This window comes from Mesoplodon mirus, assembly GCF_964341445.2.
Source record: "Mesoplodon mirus genome assembly, chromosome: 7".
Lineage (NCBI taxonomy): Eukaryota > Metazoa > Chordata > Mammalia > Artiodactyla > Ziphiidae > Mesoplodon > Mesoplodon mirus.
In genome coordinates, this window is record NC_138983.1 from 129,388,748 (window position 1) to 129,406,760 (window position 18,013).

General features: G+C 38.0%; 1 protein-coding gene across 1 annotated transcript; it reads left to right on the top strand.

Annotated features, from left to right (window-relative positions):
* Positions 1-6,564: 6,564 nt before the first annotated feature.
* SC5D (sterol-C5-desaturase) lies at positions 6,565-17,672 on the top strand. The gene is made up of 5 exons (XM_082629706.1): positions 6,565-6,654; positions 12,722-12,939; positions 14,086-14,218; positions 15,655-15,755; positions 16,117-17,672. Exons 2-5 carry the CDS (start codon positions 12,730-12,732, stop codon positions 16,570-16,572), a joined length of 900 nt encoding a protein of 299 aa, XP_082485832.1. The 5' UTR covers positions 6,565-6,654; positions 12,722-12,729; the 3' UTR covers positions 16,573-17,672.
* The last annotated feature ends 341 nt before the right edge of the window (positions 17,673-18,013 follow it).

The following is an 18,013-nucleotide window of genomic DNA, read 5'->3' on the forward strand; positions in this document are numbered from 1 at the left end:
GGAAGGTTTTTATAGGCACAAAGAGGGTGGGACAAGGAAGTTAAAAGAGTGGGATTTTTCAGGCAAGATGACCTTCCCTTAGGGGAAGGAAGGGGGGGGGGGGTCTTAGGCAGATTTGCTCACCAGTGCTGACCAGGAAATTCCAGACTGATTGGTTTAAAATTCCACTCCTGGGAAGGGCTGCAACAGCAATTCTTTCTTGGTTTGCAGTTTTAGGGCAAGTGACTCAAACTTGAGCCTTTTGTTGCTTTTGTAAAGAAAGAAGAACAAAGAGCATCTCTCACCACCCACGTGGCAAGAAACCAATCTCTCTGACAATAGCCAATGAGAACCTAGCAGCTGCAAATGGTGGTGTGGGTGAGCTTAGAAGCAGAACTTTTGAGGTTGCTGACAGTCAACTGAGTGAGTTTGGAAGGGATCCTCCCCAAATACAGCCTTGAGATGACTGCAGCCCTGGCTGATACCTTGACTGTAACCTCTGAGAGATCCAGAGCCAGAGGCTCCAGCTAGTCTGCAACCAGATTCTCAACCCACAGAAATTGTGAAGCAAATGGTTATTGTTCCATGCCCTTATGTTTTGGGGTAATTTATTACAAAGTAATAGGTAACTATTACAGAAATGGAAACTCTGACTTTAGCTGAACAAATATACTACCAGAATAAAGACTACATTTCTCAGCCTCCCTAATAGTTAGATGTGGTCATGTGACTGAGCTGTAGCCAACAGAATGTGAGAGGTAACGCATGAAGTTTTTAGACTGGGTCTTTGAAAAGCTATGCATGCTTCATACCCTCTTTCCTATTTCTCTATTTAATATGCAGAAAGTTATGATAATGACAGAGCAACAAGATGGAAAAGCCTAGATTCCTGAATCACCATGTGGAGGAGGGCTACCCACTGACCAGGATCATCCATTTGACCTGTTACGTGAGTGAAAAATAAATTTCCATTCTGTCTGAGTCATTACAATTTGAGGGTTTATTTGCTACCATAGATAACTATGCTAATTTACACCTTTATGTGAAAGGAAAATAAACTTTTCTCTGGAGTAAATCGCTAATATTTCGGCTGTCTGTCACATGGCACCTAGCCTACATTCTTATCAATATGTATACTTAAGAATTTTATTTTTAACCTAAATATTTATTCCCCAGTCATGAAAGCCTTTCTTTTGAGTATGGTTCTTCTGACTGGAGTTCTGAGCAGTCTTTCTTGTATAGATTGTACCTCTAGTGCTTTGCATTGGATTTCCAGTTTCATTTTGTTCAAAGTGGTGACAAATAAAGACTCTTGCAAAGCAGATTGAATGCAGACTAGTACTAGATTTGAAGGCTTTTAAACAGTTCTCTAGTCTGCTCATCAGTGAATTCGCTACAGTTGCAGAAAACAAAATTAATGTACAGAAATCTGTTGCATCTCTATACACTAACAACAAACTATCAGAAAGAGAAATTAAGGAAACAATCCCATTTACAACCACGTCAAAAAGAATAAAACATCTAGGAATAAATCTAACTAATGAGGTAAAAGACCTGTACTTGGCAAACTACACAATGCTGATGAAAGAAATTGAAGATCACACAAACAGATGGAAAGATATACTGTGTTCATGGATTAGAAGAATTAATATTGTAGTATTAATAATACTACTCAAGGTAATCTACAATCTCTATCAAAATACTAATGGCATTTTTCAAAGAACTAGAACAAATAATTTCAAAATTCGTGTGGAAACACAAAAGACCCCAAATAGCCAAAACAATCTTGAGAAAAAAGAACAGAGCTGGAGGTTTCATGCTCCTTGACTTCAGGCTATACCACAAAGCTACAGTAATCAAAACCATATAATACTGGCACAAAAACAGACACATAGATCAATGGAACAGAATAGAGAGCACAGAAATAAACCCACACACCAGTGGTCAATTAATACATGACAAAGGAGGAAAGAACATACAATGGAGGAAAGCCAGCCTCTTCAATAAGTGGTGCTGGGAAAACTGGACAGCTACATGTAAAAGAATGAAATTAGAGCATTCTCTAACACTATATACAAAAATAAACTCAAAATGGATTAAATCCCTAAATGTAAGACCAGAAACCATAAAACTCCTAGAAGAAAACATTGTTAGAACACTCTTTGACATAAATCGTAGCAATATTTTTTTGGATCTGTCTCCTAAGGCAAAGGAGACAAAAGCAGAAATAAACAAACGGGACCTAATTAAACTTAAAAGATTTTGCACAGCAAAGGAAACCATCAACAATATGAAAAGAAAACCTCCTGAATGGGAGAAAATATTTGCAAATGATACAGCCAGTAAGGGGTTAATATCCAAAATATATATACAGCTCAAACAACTCAATGTCAAAAACAAAAAACCTGGTTAAAAAAAGAAGAGAAGACCCTGAATAGACATTTTTCCCAAAAAGGCATACAGATGGCCAACAGGCACATGAAAAGATGCTTAACGTTGCTAATCATCAGAGAACTGCAAATCAAAACCACAGTGAGATATCACCTCACACCTCTCAGAATGGCTATCATCAAAAAGACCACAAATAACAAATGTTGGCAAGGATGTAGAGAAAGGGAACACTTGTGCACTGCTGGCAGGAATGTAAATTGGTGCAGCCACTTGGAAACCAGTATAGTTTCTATTCTATTCTAGAAATAGAACCACCATACCATCCAGCAATTCTACTCCTGGGTATAAATCTGAAGAAAACAAAAATACTAATTAGAAAAAATATATGTATCCCAATGTTCACAGAAGCATTATTTACAACAGCCAAGATATGGAGGCAATCTAAGTGTCCATCAACAGATGAATGGATAAAGAAGATATGAAACACACACACACACACACACACACACAATGGAATACTACTCAGCCATAAAAAAAAGAAATTTTCCCATTTGCAACAACATGGATGGACCTGAAGGGTATTATGCTTAATGAAATAAGCCAGAAAAAGACAAATATTATATGTTATCACTTATATATGGAATCTAAAAAATAAAACAAACTAGTGGATATCACAAAAAAAGAAACAGACTGTTATAGGGAACAAACTAGTGGTTACCGATGGGGAGAAGAAAGAGGGGCAAGATAGCAGTATGGACTTAAGAGGTACAAAATACTATGTACCAAATGAAGAAGCTACAGGGATATATTGTACAGCACAGGTAATACAGCCAATATTTCTCATAACTTTAAATGGGGTATAACCTATAAACATTTTGAATCGTCATGTTGTATACCTGAAGTTAATATAATAATATTGGGGCTCTTGCATGTTACCACTACACCAGCAGAGCTGATGTAAACCACTATAATATTATAAATCAACTGCATCTCAATTAAAAAAAAAAGAGTTGACAAAAGGGTTAGAATTAGCAAACAAGAATATTAAAGTAGTCATTATAACTATAACAGACACACACACAAAAGAAAGGTAAAGTAGAGACATGCAAGATAAACAGTGCTGCCCAACAGAATTTTCAATGATGATGGAAATGTTCGATTCCTACAGGATCCAGTATGATAGCCAAGAGCCACAAGTGGCCAGTGAGCCCTCGAAATCTGCCTAGTGCAACTGAGAAACTGAATTTGTTATTTTTTAGCTTATTGAAATTTAACCACACATAGCTAGCCTCTACCATATTTGACATCACAACACTAGAAGGTCTAGGAAAAAAATATCATCATAGGGAGGCTCTCAGGGGAATAATGGTTCCTCTTCCTCTTAGATTAGGATGACTAAATCTTATCAAAACTAAGCTTGCACAACCAAAAGTAAACTTAATGTCACTGACTTGACTTCTTTACCAATCATTCTATCCATGTCTTTGTACTAAACAATTCTATACATATGCTTACTGCTGCTAATATTACGGTAATTGTTGCTGCCGCTGTTCTTCTTCCCTTACACCTTCCTCTTAGGCATAAGGGATACCACAGCGCAGAAATATGAGAAGCCATGGTACATATTATCCTAAGCATTCCAGAGCTTTCAATATGCTCTGCAGTAGTACTTCACGGAGCATTGAGTACAAAGGTCTTTTCTTAGCAGGCATGCAAGGAATGCTTTTGACAATAAAAATCTAAGAAGACAACACCTGAGAAAAAGATTGACTCAATAAGTAACTCTCTAGTTTCAGTTTCTAATTAGGCAAAAACATTTCAGTAAAAAAACGAAACTGAGGCATGCTCTCCACTGTGGACAACAGAAGTCAGAGGGAAAAAAAAAAACGTACAAGAAATGTCTTCCTAATATGATGAGATATTTCGATAACTAGAAGATACATGTTCTGTGTATCTGATGCTAAAAATTATGAGGCAGTAGAATTCCTATTATGGGAGATAATTTTTTTAAGGTCTAAATTTAGTTAATTTTAATATTAATTTCTTGTCAACAGTTCTGGGTTACTTATAATTCATGTGATTCTATGCATATAATGTATTTCTTTATTTTTTTAATTGAAGTACAGTTGATGTACAATATTATATGTTATAGGTGTACAATATTGTGATTCGTGATTTTTAAAGGTTATACTTCATTTATAGTTGTTATAAATATTGGCTGTATTCCTTGCATTGTACAATATATCCTTGTAGCTTATTTTATACATAATAGTTTATACCTCTCAATCCCCTACATGTGAGATAATTTTTAAATATTTCATCAAAAAACCACTCTGGAATGTTTATCTTAACTATTAGTAAAGGAAATAGTAGTAGTACGATCAGAAAACCAACAAGTATTTTACTGAGGAGGGGGAGATAAATACTTAATGTAAAATTTAAACATGCCTGGATAAGGTGACGAAGACACTTCTAAAATTGAGAAGGAAATAAATATACAACAAAATGCACATATCTTTAAAAATTTCTCTAGACTTTTATAACCACCTGACCCACACCCAATCCGATGTGTATTTTATTAGCATTCATCCTTATCTGGTCTTTCTGAAGCATTCTTCTTAGTTTTTCATAGAAACAACAATTCTTTTTCTTGGCAGACTCAAATTTTATCAATTTATGTAATTTAATTTCCCAACCTTTCATAAATCTATTAATTTATGTAACATAATTTCCCAATCTTTCAAGAGAAGTCTGTTATTTTTTTTAATCTGAAGTTAATTCAAGTAAAGGGGATAAATATACTTGTAGACTAACCAACCACGCAGGCGAGCTTTACCCTACAGCAATCACAAATCTGGAAACTTTGTACTAGGTAAACACCTTTAAACCACATTACAATTTTCCCCAGAAATGAACGTAAAAATCTTAATCTCAAAAATTAAAGGATGAAATAAGAACAATAACAAAGGAAACAAAAGTGAAGAAATGTGAATTAGAAAGGAGCTAATTTTACAATATATACAAATATCAAGCCATTATATTGTACATCTGAAACTAATATATGTTAATTTAAAAAAAGAAAGTAGGAGGCAAGCCACAGATATTTAAAACAATACTCATATAGAAGGTTTTCATAATTAGAGTCTAATAATTTCTCTCCTTGCACTGCAGCACTTCAGATAATCCTATAAGGAAACAAATGTTCTTTTCTAAAGTTAGTCATCTCTCACTTTACAGGATTTTCTTCTACCTATCACTCTAGAGGGAACAAAATCAAAGGACTTTCTTCGGATTTTCTTCTGATGGTCAAATTCACTAGAACTGTGGTTCCCAAACTTTATCAAACATGGGAATCAATCCTGGGTTTGTTAAACCCAGCTTCCTGGGGTCCTCCCAGAGTTTCTAATCTAGCAGGTCTGAGGTGGCTCCCAAGAACTTGTGTTTCCACGAAACTCTAAAGTTGTTAGACACTGCTGGTTGGACTTTGAGAACCACTCCTCTGAGGCTTCCAGAAAGGTTTATTTACAAGTGTGACCGCTGCAATTCATATTTAGAAATGCTAACAACGACAAAAATAAAAACCACACACGCGCGCAAAAGCAAACCTCTAGGAATCTACAGATCCTCCCGTTTAGTCTGCATAGATCTGCTTTATCTGTACTACGAAAAGGTTTCTGGCATTTCAACACCTACCTAAACTGGTTCAGCCAAATTCTAGCCATTCAGTGTTACAGAAAAGAGCAGGCTGGGGTTGAGAAATACGTATTACCAAGTTGTCTAACAAGTATTTGCGCCTCCTTCTCTTAAGTAGAAAATGCTTCCAAAATGCATTTCAAAAGAAGTATCACCTAGTTCCCTCAAGGCAGAACAAGGATTGTTTGCATAAATAACGTAAACCTGCTCCGTACAAGACTTTAAGCTACACACACCAGCGCCAGTGAAAAAGCAAAGAAACAAATACAACCTGAAACTCCACCCTCCACCACCTTAGTACCTAAATCAGGTCCTCTCCTCCCTTCAGTCCCTGGGCACAAAGGGGGCGTGTCGGAGCGCGCGGCGCCCACGTGACCGCTGAGAGCCCCTCGCAGCCAAGTCACGCGATCTGCCGTCATATCGGCTTATGCCGCCGGCCTCTGATTGGTTGGCGGCGCCGGTCGCCCCGAGCGTGGGGTCAGGCTACGCCCTTCCAGAGCTTGCCTGCTTGCTGACAGACGCGGTATAGTAGCTGGAGCAACCGGGGCTCCGCAGGAACCGAATTGGCAGCCGGCGGCGGACCCTCTCTAGGTAGGGATGACAGCGGGGCGGGGAAAGGAGGGAATACACCTGAGGTGGAAGCGAGAGAAGAGGAGGAAAAGGGGGTGGAGAGACTAAGGCAAGACCCAGGTGGGGAAGTTGAGAGTGCGTCTGCCCCCTTCTTCAGCTTTCCGCAGGCGTTCGTTGACTGCCTCCTGGATACAAGGCACTAGGCAGACTCTGGGGTTCTGTCTGCGAAACTTGACCTGAGGACTCCTGCGCTGACCGTTAGCAGAGACGGCCAGGTAGCCGGGTGTCCTGAAAACAATCGGCTAGGCGGCGGCTGTGATGGGAAGCGTGCGGGACGCAGGGCACGCGTGCTGGCCGGGGCTGGCGGGAGGCTGGTTGCCGCCAGAGACCTCCAGATTAGGGGCCTCTGCCCGGACAGAGGGGGGGTATGTCAGGGCACAGGGAGAGGTGAAAGAAACAGACATGTGGATGGGCCTGAAAAAAATGAAATGGGGGATCTCTTATCCAAGGCAAGTTTGTCCACTGAACACTAATAAAGCATTTTGCGACGGATTTCCCTCTGTTCTTGGGGGGATTTTTTTTTTTTCTTTCAAGCAGCAAAGGAATTAGGTTGAAGCAAGCCCCAGTTACTGCAGTGTAATTAGGATGGAGGGACAACAATCCACGGTTTGAGAAGACAAGAAGGAAAGGGAAATAATCTATTAGTTTAGCATCCTAATAGGAAGAATCATGTCTGCTAGCATCCCTGTGTAACAGCAGAGCAAATTTGGAGGTGGTATAGGAGATAGTTTCCAAACTAGAAAGTTTGTGGCAGCCAGCCACCTACCTGTCTTTATATCACCTGTAGGTGATAATAACTTTATAACGACCTGTAGGTTACCTGTCTTTATATCACCATTGATTTTTTTTTCTTTTTAAGTTTCTAATGATAAGCACCTAAAAATAAATACATGACCCCTGCTCATTTACAGAGTGCTTTCCCATTCATTATGTAATATAATTAACATGGGATAATCAGAATTCCCCATCTGCATGCCTACACCTAGATATTACAATGTAGTAGCTAGGAGAACAGGCTCTGGAATATACATCCCAGCTGTTACTTGTTATTTGTTATTGTTACATTAGTTAACAACTTATTTAAATATTCCTGCCTTCATTTTCCCTATCTTTAAAATGGGGGTTATAGAAGTATCTACCTCATAGAGTTGTGAGAATCAAGCGAGGTGATACATAAAAAGTGCTTTTTAAGTAATACCTGGTTTTCAATAAACGTTAGCTATTATACTAACAGTATATTATCTATACTTTCGTATATAGGATATATGTATATGTATAACTGATTCACTTTGCTGTACAGCAGAAAGTAACACAACATTGTAAATCAACTCTACTCCAATAAAAAGTAAATAAAATTTTTAAAATTTTTAATTTAATTTTTTTTTTTTTTTGCGGTACGCGGGCCTCTCACTGTTGTGGCCTCTCCCGTTGCGGAGCACAGGCTCCGGACGCGCAGGCTCAGCGGCCATGGCTCACGGGCCCAGCCGCTCCGCGGCATGTGGGATCCTCCCGGACTGGGGCACGAACCCGTGTCCCCTGCATCGGCAGGCGGACTCTCAACCACTGCGCCACCAGGGAAGCCCTAAAAGTTTTTATTGCAGCAGAATGACTCAAGTCATTTTAAGCCTAATTGTGTTTTGTTGATAAGTGTTTTAAGAAAAGGTTTCTTTGTTTCAGCCAAAGTAAAATAAAGTAAGTTTCTATTTGTTAGGGGTACTTAACTTAGGGTCTGTAGAGCCCCTGACCTTAGTGGATATAAACCCCTTAAAATTATGTGCAAAATGGGCTTCCCTAGTGGCGCAGTGGTTGAGAATCCGCCTGCCAATGCAGGGGACACAGGTTCGAGCCCTGGTCCCAGAAGATCCCACATGCTGTGGAGCAACTAAGCCCATGTGCCACAACTGCTGAGCCTGCGCTCTAGAGCCCACGAGCCACAACTAGTGAGCCCGCGCTCTAGAGCCCACGAGCCACAACTACTGAGCCCACGCACCTCAACTACTGAAGCCTGCGCGCTCTAGGGCCTGCGTGCCACAACTACTAAGCCCACATGCTGCAACTACTGAAGCCCATGCACCTACAGCCCATGCTCCACAACCACAAGAGAAGCCACCACAATGCAAAACCCGAGCACTGCAACAAAGCGTAGCCCCCGCTAACCGCAACTAGAGAAAGCCCACGCACAGCAACGAAGACCCAACGCAGCCAAAAAATTAAAAATTAAAAAAAAATTCTGTGCAGAAGTATGTGAGCTTGTAGAGTCACTGAGAATTTAAAAATTTAAGGAGCTGAAGAGATACTAATGAAGAAGCAGTAGAACTTGGTTCAAGTCTGTGGATTTTGCAACCAGCCAGGGAGTGACTAAATCCCTTCTCCAGCATTTGTTTACTTGATGACTCTGGGAATTTTCTGTGTCTGGGAATTTTCTGTGTCCAGCTTTCTTATAAGACAAGAATAATACTAGCACCTGACTTTTAGGGTATATCTTGAGAGGGTTAAAGGAGTTAATATTTACAGTACCTCATGTACAGTAAATATTGATATTAGAAATGAACAGTTATTTCTTTAAAACATCAAATGACATCTTTTTCTACTATAGGTTAAAGTGATTTGGGCCTAGCTTTGGTTCCTGTAACAGTAGTAATAATAGCTCCTATTTGTTGATGAGCTTCCCTCATCTCTGAATCTTAGAACAATTCTATAAAGTAGATATGCGTTCTCCATTTCACAGATGTGGGTTTGAATATAAACTTCAAAATAGAATTGCAGTTTTGAGATCGTAATTGTTAGTGATTTCAAACTTTTTTTATGTTAGATGTCAGAAATTACAGCAGTATATTTGTGAATACCTAATTACTGCATCCCACAAATAGAATTAATTGAAACCAAAATCTGAAAACACTTAAAAACAGGTTTCATCTCACAGTATCTCAGCTGCCTTCAGATGGACGGAGGTTCATTCCCTCCTCCCTTCTGCGTGCTGGTTTACTGTCACAGCAGTTATGTACAGGGCATGTACAAATCAACACAACTCGCATGGTCTTCAGTTAAAAGCAAAATTAAAGAGTTTTTTTATAATTAAGGACTGAGATCTTATTGAAGTTTTCACTTACATCGGATATTAAAGGTTGAATAAAGAAGATTCATGGTTAATGTCTGAGTTATTTTTGGCTACACGGTGCTGTCCCAAATACTATATGGAATTATGGCTGTTGGCACTAGAGGTAACATGCAAGACTACTTCACCAACTCTTACCAACCTTTAGTGGTATGGCAATATTCTTGTGAATTGTTGGGTTCTTCTTCATTGTTTATGTTTCTGGTATTACTTTATGTACTTGACCTGCTGCTCCATCCTTTATGGCTTCAACTGTTGCGATACTACTAGGCTCCCTTTTGAACTTCAGATTCATATTTGCATGTAGTCTGCTGCTTTCGCCTAGGAGCCCAGATGAGCCACAGCAGTTAGACTTAAGACCCAAACTAGGGACTTCCCTGGTGGCACAGTGGTTAAGAATCCGCCTGCCAATGCATGGGACACGGGTTCGAGCCCTGGTCAGGGAAGATCCCACAGGCTGCGGAGCAGCTAAGCCTGTGCACCACAACTACTGAGCCCACGTGCCACAACTGTTGAAGCCCACGCACCTGGAGCCCCTGCTCCACAACAGGAGAAGCCACCTCAATGATAAGCCCGTGCACCACAATGAAGAGTAGCTCCCGCTCGCCGCAACTGAAGAAAGCCTGCGCACAGCAACGAAGACCCAACTCAGCCAAAATTAATTAATTAATTAAAATATTTTTAAAAAGACCCAAACTGAACCCATCATTCCTCGCATCCCCAAAGTCCCTGTTGCACCCAAGTCTGCTAGCTCCACAGTATTCCCTATTTTGATTATCATAGCATCACCATCCATTCAGGCAAGGTAAAATCTCACAATCAACATAGATTCTTTCTTTTTTTTTTAAATTGAAGTATAGTTGATTTACAATGTTTTGTTAGTTTCTGGTGTATAGGAAAGTGATTTAGTTATACATATGTATATTCTTTTTCATATTCTTTTCCATTATGGTTTATTACAGGATATTGAATATAGTTCCCTGTGCTATACAGTAGGAGCTTGTTGTTTATCCATTCTATATATAATAGTTTGCATCTGCTAGTGCCAAATTCCCACTAGATTTTTTCTTCTTTCACACTCCAGTATCTAATCAGTTATCAAGTCCCATGGGTTATCTTACTTGCTAAGTCTCTGATGAATGTGTCTATTCTCACAGCTATTGCCTGAGGTCAGGCGGTCATCTTCTCAAGGTTAGTCTACCTCAGGAGCAACCTAGTCTCCCTGCTTCTCATCAGTACGATATATTCCTAATGGGCCACATCCCTTGAACCATGAATGGACCATGACCTTTCCATGCCTTTGCAGTTGTTATTTCTACTTGAAATAGCTATTCCTAACCTTTTTTTTTTTTTTTTCTGGTAATGTCCTTCAAAGCCCAAATCAAAATTCTTCACTATACAGCCTTCTGTTGTAAGCTGAGGTAGTTGTGTTGTCTTTTCTGATTTCACACAATTTGCATATATATACCTTTATTACAGCACTTGTCATATTGATGTAACTATTCATTTCTGTAGTTGCCTAACCTTGAAGGTGGATTTAGACTATATCTTTTTAATCTTTGTATTCTCATCACCTAGTGCGGTGCTTGATACTTAATTGTTGTTTGAGTGAATTAGCAATATATGATGAAGGATGTATGTCAATATCTGCATTAGTTGATTAAAAATTTCTTTCCATGTCAATGTGAGAAAAAATGCTTGCAACTCATAGCACAAACAAGGGGCTAAACACCCTAATAAATAAAGAGCTTCTAGAATTTGATTTTAAGAGACTAAAAACCCAGTGGCAATTTTCAGACTGGTTTTTTGTTATTGTTATTGTTGTTCAAAAGTTTTAATTATAGATGAGAGGTGTTTGGAATACAGGACACATTTCCCACTACAAACAGTGCAGTGAAGAAGGAGAAAGTGGATCATAAATGATAGAGTCAGTGGTCAGCTCACAGAAGCTGACCATGAAGTTGTTGAACTAGATTCAGGATCATGAATATAGAATCGACTAAAGTTTTTCAAAGTTTAAGCATCTGGAACAGGAGTTGGCAAACTTTCCTTTTAAAGGGCTAGATAATAAATGTTTTAGGCTTTTTGAGCCATGCTGTCTATTGCTGTGACTCAGCCTTGACTTTGTAGTACAGAGAAGCAGCCATAGACAGCATAGACACATCTGGACATAGCTGTGTTCCAACAAAGCTTCTTTACAGAAACAGGCCCTGGGTCTGGCCCATGGGCCACAGTTTGCCAGCCCCTGACTGTGGTGAGGAGGAGGGGGAGGTGAGGAATAAATGTATTCTAGTTGTCACTGCCAAGAATACATCTCCCTTTGTTCTGTCAATGAGAGTTAGGGTTAGTCACGAGAATAGATAGTCCCTGACTTCTTTGGTTACAGTCACAGAATAGATACCTTTTAGGGAATTCATCTTAAGTCTCAGCATTGAAGCAAAAATCTCTGAAATATGAGTCCTTTTAGGAGAAAGATGCTGCTGAAACTTGCAGCTGAAGGAGTAAACCATTTGCCTGAGTACCTAGTGACCTGTGTTCCACATCTTTACTGTTTGCCATGTTTACTCTTGCCATGTCCTATGGCAATAGGACATAGTGGAAGAGAACACTAAGGTGCAATTAGATCTGGACTTATGCCACCTTTCAGCTTGACCTTGGAGAAGAAACTTCATGGGCCTCAGTTTCTCTAACTGAACTTCAGTGTCACTATGTATTATATCAAGAGACTGAACTAGAGATGACATTGAAGATCCTTCTGGCTCTAGAGGTGCCATTTAGTGAATTCTGGTAGCAGCAGACTTGTACTGCATATACTTATGAAGGCAGGAACTTCATATATAGTTTTCCTGAAAATTTTTTGCTTTGAGAAGTGTCAACATGGGTAAATAATTGTTGTACCTGTTTATCCTTTAGGGGCTAAGATGGATCTTGTACTCAATGCTGCAGATTATTATTTTTTTACGCCATACGTATATCCAGCCACATGGCCAGAGGACAGCATCTTCCGACAAGCTGTCAGTCTCCTGATTATAACAAATCTCGGTGCTTATATCCTTTATTTCTTATTCGCAACGCTGAGTTATTATTTTGTCTATGATCATTCATTAATGAAACACCCACAATTTTTAAAGGTAAGTGATTTTCTTACCTATTTTTTAAATTATTACAGTAAAAATAACAATATGTATTTGTGAGATTTTCAGATTAAACTGGTTTTAATCTTTCTAGAGTTTCTGAAAACAGCCCCAAATGGGTTAGATATTTTTGGAAAGGCTAATCCCTTCTCTCTTTTCTTTAATTTAAACAGATAAGTAAGTTGTAATTTTTTTTAAAGTTTTTTTGGGGGTGTTTTTTTAAAAATTTATTTATTTTTGGCTGCATCGGGTCTTTGTTGCTGTGCACGGGCTTTCTCTAGTTGCGGTGAGCAGGGGCTACTGTTAGTTGCGGTGCGCTGGCTTCTCATTGTGGTGGCTTCTCTTGTTGCGGAGCACGGGCTCTAGGTGCGTGGGCTTTGGTAGTTGTGGCACACGGGCTCAGTAGTTGTGGCTTGCGGGCTCTAGAGCTTAGCCTCAGTAGTTGTGGCGCATGGCCTTAGTTGCTCCGCGGCACGTGGGATCTTCCTGGACCAGGGCTCGAACTTGTGTCCCATGAATTGGCAGGCGGATTCTTAACCACTGCGCCACCAGGGAAGCCCCTACTTTTTTTTTTTTTTTTTTTTTTTTTTTTAACTGTAAGCCTGGTCTTGCTAGATACATAGACAAGAATTTCTTTGCTGATAGTGATGAATAAATAAATGTATACATTTGTGTAATTGTTTTGATATTTGACTTACACAAACTGAAATATGCTTTTACTATGTATATATTTTTTGACCAGATAATCCAAACTCAGTAGATTCAGACTTGTTTACAATCACTTTTCTATTTCAGTGATTTGTATTTGTCAGTCACTACAAGGACTGAAAAAAAATAGAGAGGGTTAGGTATGAAAGTTAACTATGAAAGAAATGATTATTCTGTAAATAGAACTTTGGAATAGAGATTTTGTGGGAAGGAAAAAATGTTGCAGAATTTAAAATATTTGTTGCATTTCCTTCATACAAAAGAAATGTTTTTCTTACACACCCACGCCCACTTAGTAACACTTCAGTAGAAGCAATTTGGAGGTGAGCTCCTTCATATAAAAGAGGTTTTAAAAATCCAATCCAGAACAATTTTATGCTAGCTTTCTTTACCATAGATTTTATGGTTTGTAAGTATTGGAAACTTCATTTTCAGAACCAAGTCTATCGAGAGATTATGCATTCTGTCCAGTCAATGCCATGGATAAGCATCCCCACGGTCTCAGTGTTCCTGCTAGAGGTGAGAGGTTACAGCAAACTATATGACAGCATAGAGGAGTTTCCATACGGTGAGTGTATAGTGTAAATGTTGGGAACAGATGGGTTTCTCTAAAGAACCAAATCTGCTTCTTTAAAGTCTTTGTTGTAGATGAAGTTGTGCCCAGGGAAAGATTGGCATGATCAGAGCTACAGCCTTGAATTTGTTTCCTATTATCTTTATTGAATTCAAACATCTGAAAAAAAAGCTCAAGTAGTACATGATATTTATAAAAAATCAGAAAACACCGATTTTTTAAAAAAATCCATCATTCTGCCACCTGGAAACTGTAACTCTTTTGATGTATATTCTTTCTCTTTTCTATGCCTGTAATACTTCGTTATTTATGTTACAAAATTGAAACCCTTACTATGCATACTGGTTTGAACTCTGATTTTTTTCTCTTAGCAGTGTTTATGCCCATATTTTCATGTCAATAAATATTGACATTATACAGTATATATTTATAGTATTGCATTGTATAGCTATCCATAGTTTATTTAAATGATCCATAATTTTTAGACCTTTAGATTGTTCTTGGTTTTCTATTATAAACAGTACTACAGTGACTAAACTAAAATTTTGTGAAATTCTGGAATTATTTCATCAAGATACATTTCTAGTATCTAGTATTAGAAAGTAAGAATCATAGTTAACATTTATTGTTGATATGTACCAGCTTCAGTTCTAAGCTTTTCACGTATTACCAATCCATTTTATTCTATTAATTCTATGAGGTAGGCACTATTAACGATGCTCCTTTTATAGGTGAGTAAATTAAGTGTACAGAGAATTTCAGTAACTTGCCAAGCTCACTTAACAAATAGGTGGTGGATCTGGGACTGGAATCCAAGCTTGCTGGTGTCACCACCCCTGCTCTCTAAGTAAGAGGTTAGTTATTTAAAGGAGGGAACAAAAATTACACACCAGTGTGCTGAATTGGCTCGACCTTGGAAAATGGATCAAAATATGAATAAAAATAAAAGGAGAGAGGGCATTCTAGATAGTTTGAATAAAAGTATAGAGGTAAGACTTTGAAGGTGTTGGGAGGATATTGAGTGAACCAGCCTGGTTAGTACACGAGCATATGAGGTTGGAAAGATCAGAAGGGGTTGGGTTATGGAGTAAATTCTAGGCTTACAGTATTTCAAGGGAAAATAAAATTCTAATAAGGGGAGTTAATATGTAAAGATATGTTTTATGATGATTAGTATGAAGAAAAAATAAATAGCATTATTCTCCAGCATTTAAATGATAAAGATGCCATAGGGGTTTACTCTTTCTGTTTCATAAATATCCTCATAGTTTAATGAAGAAATATTGTAGGTGGGACACTTCAAGTTTTTATGAGAGGGAAATGAGCAGATCCCAGAGAGTCAAGGGAGATGGAGGTTGTGATGTACTGAATTAACCAACTGATCCTGGGAGCTGAATCTTGATTCTGCCGTATCCTGTTGTCTCTTGTAGGCTGGTTTCGATTCATTGCTAGTGTACTGTCCTTTCTCTTTTTCACTGACATGCTGATCTACTGGATTCACAGAGGCCTTCATCATAGACTTGTATATAAGGTAATAAGGTAGAGTCATTTGTAGGAGAAGAGAGAAAATACACATTTCAGCAATGTATAATTATAAATCCTGTCTCTATTTTCAAGAATTTCCTCTAACTTATTAAATACCTAAGTAGCCTTAGTCATGACAGGTACAAGGTACATTTTGTTTGTATCCTTCTTTACAGGTCTGGAGGGGCTGTGTTAAAATCTTACTGTCTTGGGGTAAAGAAGGGGAGGGAATTTTATAAAGTAATTTGCTAAATTCAAAGGGATTCTTTTAGTTAGGTCATTTCTCACACCATGAGTATGAAAAGCTAAGTCAGTTGTTGCACTGGGTAAAGTCTGTGGCATTAATGTGGTCTTCTTTTCTTCTGTAGCACTTACACAAACCTCATCATATCTGGAAGATTCCAACTCCATTTGCAAGTCATGCTTTTCATCCTCTGGATGGCTTCCTTCAGAGTCTACCTTACCACATATACCCATTTGTCTTCCCATTACACAAGGTAGTTTATTTAGGTTTGTATGTCTTGGTCAATATCTGGACAATTTCTATTCATGATGGTGATTTTCGTGTTCCCCATATCTTCAGGCCATTTATTAATGGCTCAGCTCATCATACAGACCACCACATGCTCTTTGACTATAACTATGGACAGTATTTCACATTGTGGGATAGAATTGGAGGCTCATTCAAAAATCCCTCCTCCTTTGAAGGGAACGGACCACTTAATTATGTGAAGAAGATGACAGAAGAAAAGCGCAACAGCCATGCAGTAAGTGGTTGTAAAAATGAAAAATTATTCAATGGAGAGTTTACAAAGACTGAATAGATTATTGCCCAATTATTAAATATTTTTAATCAAGGAAAATAATCTACAGCCAGGACGCATAGCAAGTGAACAGTATCATTTGAAAATCAGTATTGTGGGTACAGGTGAGGAACGACCATAATGGTAGAACAAGGGAACATGCCGTGAACACCATGACTTTAACCTTGTGCTCAAAATACTGAATGTTGGTCTAAGGGAGAAGTTGTGTCTTTCCAGCCAGTAGATCTGTAATTTGTATAGCCTCAACAAAGTTTTTTAAAAGGTAGAGGATAAATTATTGAGGGGACTAGGTTATGTCCTTTTGCCTTAATTCATCCATATTCATTAAGTAAAATTCATTGTGCTTAGTGATATCAAAACTAAACACCATAACAAAAGAAGTACTAATATGAAGATGATTTCTTGTTTCAGGAATGATTAAGTACTCAGAATTGGTATGATAACAACTACTTGTACTTTGTTGAAGTGGAAAAATCAGTGTGAAAAAATATCGTGATACAATGTATTAGTAGCTCAGTGACCTGATTAATAGCAGGTGTTATAAGATTATTGTCTTCCTACACATAGAAAACTTATTTTCTGGAGACATTGTCAACTGTTACATTTTACTGATGAACAAATAAATTGGAATTTTAGAAAATATTAATACTACCATGATTTAATCCAGATCTGGGATTATTTAAAGATTTTGATGGTTATTGTTTTCAACCATTATTTAATAAGTGTAAAATTATATGACCCTGATTATATTTAGAAAGGGAAATTTTATGCCCAAATAATATATTAGACACCTCTGGTTTTTTTAATTAAATTGATGCACTGCACTTTTGGTATGTTTCAAAGTTACAATCCTGTGATTTTCTATAAAAGGAAATAATTGCCAAATATTTAGGCCTATCACTGAAGATTAGTTTTGAAATCTTATTTCCCCTCCTCTTTCTTCATTTTTCCCCACTCCCTCTGCAAAAATATTTAACAAATACTTTCATAAAGAAATGTCATGTGTTGTAACATAAATATGTTGAGAAAACATGGTTTCCAAAGGCATCTCTAAGCTGTTTATGTAAAATCAATAAAAGTTGATTATGACTATTATTAAAGTGTATCAGTTAAGTAATGTAACAGCACAAAGTATTCTTTACAAATTTTATGTCAATCTGAAACCACAGAAATGATGTGGTTGTCAGAACTTTTAGAATATCTCCAAATGTTTGATATCAAGGGGAGAAAGAGAGGAGGGAGTATCACTGTCTTTTTATATTTCACATCTTTTGTTAGATTTGAGTGTTTTAGCAAGAGACCAGTCATAAAAGTTAATGCTTGGAATCCAGAAAAAAATGTTGTTTCTGTTTGAGTTCCTGTTACAGTGTTGCTTTACTTAAACATACCAGTATACCACTTAGTATTTTGTAACTGGTTCAGTGCAGCTAAGTGCTTTTCA